The sequence below is a fragment of the Malurus melanocephalus genome, unplaced genomic scaffold (assembly GCF_030028575.1).
Source record: "Malurus melanocephalus ecotype Western Australia unplaced genomic scaffold, MMel_1.1 scaffold_195, whole genome shotgun sequence".
NCBI lineage: Eukaryota > Metazoa > Chordata > Aves > Passeriformes > Maluridae > Malurus > Malurus melanocephalus.
In genome coordinates, this window is record NW_026623427.1 from 1,174,027 (window position 1) to 1,180,019 (window position 5,993).

General features: G+C 41.8%; 1 protein-coding gene across 1 annotated transcript in view; it reads left to right on the forward strand.

Moving 5' to 3' along the window:
* Positions 1-5,491, forward strand: part of GPC6 (glypican 6) — a 190,385-nt gene extending 184,894 nt beyond the window's left edge. Inside the window, exons 5-6 of the mRNA XM_057373377.1 lie at positions 4,251-4,426; positions 4,863-5,491. Of these exons, the coding sequence (XP_057229360.1) occupies positions 4,251-4,426; positions 4,863-5,065 (379 nt within the window). The 3' untranslated portion in view covers positions 5,066-5,491. The remainder of the gene's footprint in view (positions 1-4,250; positions 4,427-4,862) is intronic.
* Positions 5,492-5,993: the final 502 nt, after the last annotated feature.

The following is a 5,993-nucleotide window of genomic DNA, read 5'->3' on the forward strand; positions in this document are numbered from 1 at the left end:
ATAGACTTTGTGGTACTTGGCTATGATGTGCCAAAAGACATCTTTGCTGTGTCTGCTGAGACAAGCAAGAACTGTGGAAAGGCTAAGAGGAASAGAAAGCATTAATATTTTAGAAAACAACATAAATTACACTAAAATCCTKACATAGCTGAGCAAGGAGCAAACAGCAGAAAACAAACAGTATTGTTCAGCTTCTCTATACTCAGTGGGCTAAGAAAGCTTGCTTTTTTTCATTTTTTGCTGGGAGGATGCAAAGAACAGACACTGATTCAGGTTGGCACTTCTCTTCTTTTCATTTATAATGGGCATACAGTTCTTGTAATGGCCAGGCCTACAAAGAGATCATTAACGAGAGCAGAAGCAGCAGCAAAACTTAAAATTCACAAGGGTGTCTCCGCTTACAGAACTGCAGCAAAAGCAGCTGTGTTCAACAACTTTGCCCAGCCAGCAACAAATCTTCTGTCAAATCATGGTCCCAAGACGTGGCTTCCTATTCRGTGTGACTTAACCCTACCCCACACACATCAGAATGCTTTTGTCAGAACATGTGTCGAGCTGCCTCTCCGAGGCTGTCACTCACGGAACACCTTGGGCTGCGTGTTCCCATATCTGCATCCGTCCTTTAAAGAAAGGAAAACTATTCAAAGAGATTTCATTCAATATAGATTTTTCTGACTTTCCCCCCATCCCCAAAGAAGCAGGTGAGCTGCTTCATTAATGAGGGCAGAACCCAGCTACACATTTAGACAGGTAAATTCATGTACTTAAATGTGGGGTGAGACARTAAGGAGCGTGTTGCCCATGCAGCAATAGTATCGTTGGAGACTCTCTGGGCCATCTGGGATGAGTATGACACAGGACACCACCTCCCCTCTAGACCAGAGGCTGGACTAAAGCTGCTTGAGCATTTTTAAAAGCCCCGATGTTAAGGTGCCCCAAARGAGTCCAAAATCCTGTCAGTGGCAGTTTTCCAATGCCTGAACACACTTATCTTCTGCTATGTGAGATATTCGAAGTAGTCAAGATACCTTCATGGAACTGGGAAATTWAGACCCTGGACCTGTGGGATAATCAAAACCTACAGGAGTGGCAGCATGACACCAAGCAGCCTACACCCTCATGGCTAAAGTGGCATTCAAGACTCAATTCAGCTGCACAAAGACAGACACACACTTTAGATGCCCCAGATGTCCAGAACCTCCCCCTCAAGCCTGCAGGTATGATACAGAAAGCCTCACCTTTCAGAGCTGGTGACAAGAAGAGGAGGAATAACTGAGAGCATTCAAATGGCACCAGCTGTCTATGTTTATGCAAGAAAATCCCAGCAGATGAAATATAATGAACGAGTCATTTGGCCAAAGGCACATGGGACTCTAACAGCTGTCCCCGCTCCGCTGATGAATAAACTCCTGACTAACTGTGACTGGATCTGGTGGTGAMTAGATCTGGTGAGAGTGGGACTCTGCTTAAATGCTGACACTTGCATTTGAAAACACAAGATTTGGTATGTGTGTAAACCTAAAAATGAATTTTCGGCCTCTTTAGTTCTTTAGTTCTTATGTCYTAAATACCAGGGGAATTTAAGTATCCAACTAAATGTTAGGGAGCAGTAATGCCATGGATTTCTTGTGACCTACATCAAGTATGAGGTACACTTGCCAGGGATGCTTTGGGGACCATCCCATGCTGGGCAGGTATAGAAGCCTGTGTAACAGTTTGATAAAATCACTTTCTATAACTGAATGGGTTGGCTCACTTAAAGTTAGATGGTCGTGAGAAGGGCATCAGATGCATACTGGTCACGGTGCAAAATACAAACCTTCATGATATGCACAGACCAGAGCACTCTCTAATTGCTTTAAGTCAGTGCATTCTTCTTTTATTATTGATGATAAGACAAAATTAAACCAAACAGAAATCAATCAAGAAAGCCTGTAAGCTGCCCTTCAGAGCTATCCATAGGTTCTCACAGACAGCTTGCAATAAAGAGCAGCTAATGCTTCATAAACAAGGAAAGCAAGCTACATGGATGTTTAGCAATTTCAGATCACTTCTAGCTACTAACAGATATGGTCTCTGTCATGGAAAGGATACCAGGCAACACAGTCATCCTCTCTGAGCCAGTAGCTCAGTTCTTACATTCTTGCTTTTTTTAATCAAGTGCACCTTGAAATCTCTGATTTACTACTAGGCTGAGTAATTTATCTACAGCAGTCCTTTCATTTGTAGAGACGTGTGACAGATGGAGATGCTGTTCCTTTGCAGTCCAGAGCATCCCTGCCTGCCAAGGTCTCCATCCTGCTGCCTCTAGGCAGCTCTGCAGAATTATTTCCTATTCTATCTTTAGTGATTCATAACACTATGGTCTGCAGTCTTCCATGCTAGGGGAGATGGCTCTGTGTTCTTACCATAGTAAGCCTGACCACAGGAATCTGGATGGGATCCCCACAGCAATGTTATTTCTCATCATGGTACTATGAAACAACGGGACATGCAGCTTGAGGCTGGGTACTTTTGGCAATCATGTTTTGTTCTTAGGATTCCGGATTATTCCGGAATATTCTCCTCCAGGATTATTCTCATCAAAGGCCCCTGCTGGCAAATGAGTCTCTTCTTGCAAAGTGAGGACCCATTATGCTGAGACTAAACCCTTCCTTGGTGCAGCAAAGCATCTGTCRTTCTGTGGACCTCCAGAAGCAATGCAGAGCTTATTTTCCCTTCACCATGACTTCAACAGAGAAAGTCCTTTCTTCTCCCTTACTTTCTCATTTATTTTTAAGATATATTTATTTTTCCAGACCATTATGAACAATGCTGTCATCAATGCCGAACTTCAATGCTGATAGGGAATTGCACATGCACGAGGGAGAGCGATGTGAAATAATCTCAAACTCTGGTACCAGGCATCATAAAAGCTTGTCATTAGCAGGCTAGACTGTGCTATCWCTACTTATTGTCTGAGCATGCACGCACACGAGGAGTCCCACAAACATCAGTAGGACAGCCTGGTATGCTAACTAATTACAAAATAGATCATATCCTCATAAAGAGCGTAAACAAAGGGTAGATCTCTGCCCCAAATCCCTTGCAGCCTAAATATGAGACAAAGATAGTAGGCAAAGACAGACAAGAGATAGCAGGGGAGCTGTGATACACTATTTTCTCAATGTACCATACCAGCACAGAGAAATAATGTCAACCCCTTTTCAGCCTGGCAGCTTTAAAATGCACAGATAATTTTTAACAGAGATTTGAAGCAGGAAAAAAAAAAAAAGGTAGCTTTGCAAATGCCTATTCGAAGAGCTTCCTGAGGACAAAGAGCAGCAGGGGACAAAGTGTGCATCTTTGACAAAGGGTAATGGAGATTTTTACCGTAGYGTGATTGGAGGATTGGGCTGCTTTTTGTAGGGGAAAGATACCTGTAAAAGCACACTTGCTGCCTGTGAGCAGCCTAAGACTGCATTACTCAAGGTCAGAGAGAGGAATGCTGCAGTAATCATGAAATTATTAGCTAAAAACCTGAAYAGAAGATTCAGATGTGTGGATGGGTAGGTAATGCCGTACCTTAAACGTTATTGCACGAAGTATATGAGACATGCAAGAACAGCCTGGTTTTAAGGAACAAGGAACAAATCAAAGAGAATACTGGAGCTTGGTAAAATTACAATGCGTTTTATGGGTCTGGATGTCATATAGGCTGGAGATGTTTCTTATGGTGGTCCAAAAAAGAGATGCAAGGAAGAATTGGAGAAGAAAATTGAGTGCTCTTTTAAACTTAGGAAAGCCATAATGCCTCAAGATGGGCTTCTAAACTCTCTCAGAACAACAAATATGCTATATACAACAAAGGACTTCATATTTTTTTAAGCAAAAAGAGATAAAAACAGTGGAATGCACTGTTAGATGCTTAATTTAGTGTGCAACAATTCATGTCAGCAGAGGGTATGAATATGCAGTGACTTACTGCCGGCTTGTGAACCTTCTCCATAGTTCACACAGTCATTGCTCTTGSTGGGGAGTATATGGAGAGTTAGGAGGTTTCAAAACTTAAATTCTTTCTGCTCCCCATGCAGCTGAGCTACTAAAAAATTCCTTTGGAGTCAGTAAAATTAAAAACTATATTTTTAAAACAGTTTCATTGGATCTGTTTMAGAACTGCACATTGAATTTCTTAGCATATCATTTACTGTACAGTGTTTTATTTCTGAAAATTACCACATCTCAAACTAATCATTCATTCTGCTGTATAGATACTTGCCTGAGATTATGAACGATGGCTTGACCAACCAGATCAACAATCCAGAAGTAGATGTGGACATCACAAGGCCAGACACTTTCATTCGACAACAAATCATGGCCTTACGTGTCATGACTAACAAACTGAAGAACGCGTATAATGGGAATGATGTCAACTTCCAGGACACAAGTAAGAAACCATTAACTGTCATTACATAACTGTAATTTTGGAACTCATTTATAAATTGGCTCTGTTACAATGACTTTCTGTGGTCTTTGTGCTCTGCGCTGCTGRCAACATAAAAAGTCTTTTTTCTGTTCCATGAAATTCCAGTTATATAATTGTTTCTTTTGCTTCTCTTCCTTATCTTCATGTTTAATGCATCAAGACACTGAGGGCTTTCCATAATGCCAACAGTCTGATCCTTTTTCAGAAGAGCATTTAATCACCTAATTTAGTCACAGTGGCCTTCATTTGGATGCTTTACTGAATGAAATTTAGCACCACCAGCACTTCCTCATTCCCAATGTGTTCATCCCCTCCAGGGTGTCAAGTGGAAGGGAGAAGAGGGATAAAAGCTGTAACGTATGGCACTCACGTTGTTTCCCTCACTCCTTTGTGCCAGGTGACGAAACCAGCGGCTCAGGCAGCGGGAGYGGCTGCACAGATGACATCTGTCCCACCGAGTTTGATTTCATCACCACAGAAGCACCGCCTGTCGACTCAGACAGGAGGGAGGTGGAGGCTTCAGCCACACAGCCTGGCTGCTCACTGCACACGTTGCTCGTCATCTTCCTCACTCTTGTACTGCAGAGACGGTGGAGATAATCCTGGATCTAGTTGGAGAAACTGTGTTTTAGCTACAGAAACAGCCAACTTTCCTCTTTTCTTATGCTCTTGGACAATGGACCATGCCACAAACACTTGCAGTTTTCTACAAGACAGCAGTACTGCAACCTGCTTCCCATTTTAGTTTTCCCAAAGAGTACCAGGTGCCAGACTGAACTGCTTCCTGCCTTTTTCAGATATCTCTGAAGACAATATCCACTCTTGAGAGAATTCTTTCTCAATTCTTTATTACAGGAGACTTTCTGAGCTTCATTTCCTTTTATGCTGCAAAAGGGAAAAAGGATCTTACAGTGTGTGTTTTTCCCCAGTGAGAAAAAAAAGGTGGGAAGAAACCTAGAAAGTTTTCTTTCTGAATCAGGCCTGACTCAAGGCTGCTGCATATCAACAGAATATCAACAAAACACAAAAAAAAAAATAAGAAGACAAGAAAGGAACAAAAGAAAATGCAACCATTCTTCACTGACAGCCAGGTTTCCTTTAGGAATTTCTGTAGAATGAATCAGGTCATCAGAATGATCACTGTTATAGGGAGGAAGGCTGGATTTTTTTTGTCTAGCACTAAAAGAGTATGTCTCAGCAGTGAATGTCYTGCACTCCATCTGCCAACCACATCAGATTGGTATGAAGGTAGAGAAGCTGAAAAATAAGTTTATCTTTTAGTATGGTAGTAGCTCCACTAGCTTCAGAATATCATGTTACAGTTGCTTAGGATTTAAATCTTAAWGCCCAGTAAAAATATGAGTAGTAGCATGGTTTCACCTAGTTTCTTTTAGGATTTATCCATGTTATACAATTGTCACAGTTTCCCACTTAGCTCACCACCGTGAGCTCACCAGCCATGATGGTAATGTTAAACAGTGCTCTTGACCCCTCAGGGGTTCAGACAGAAAATAATCTCTTGTGATGT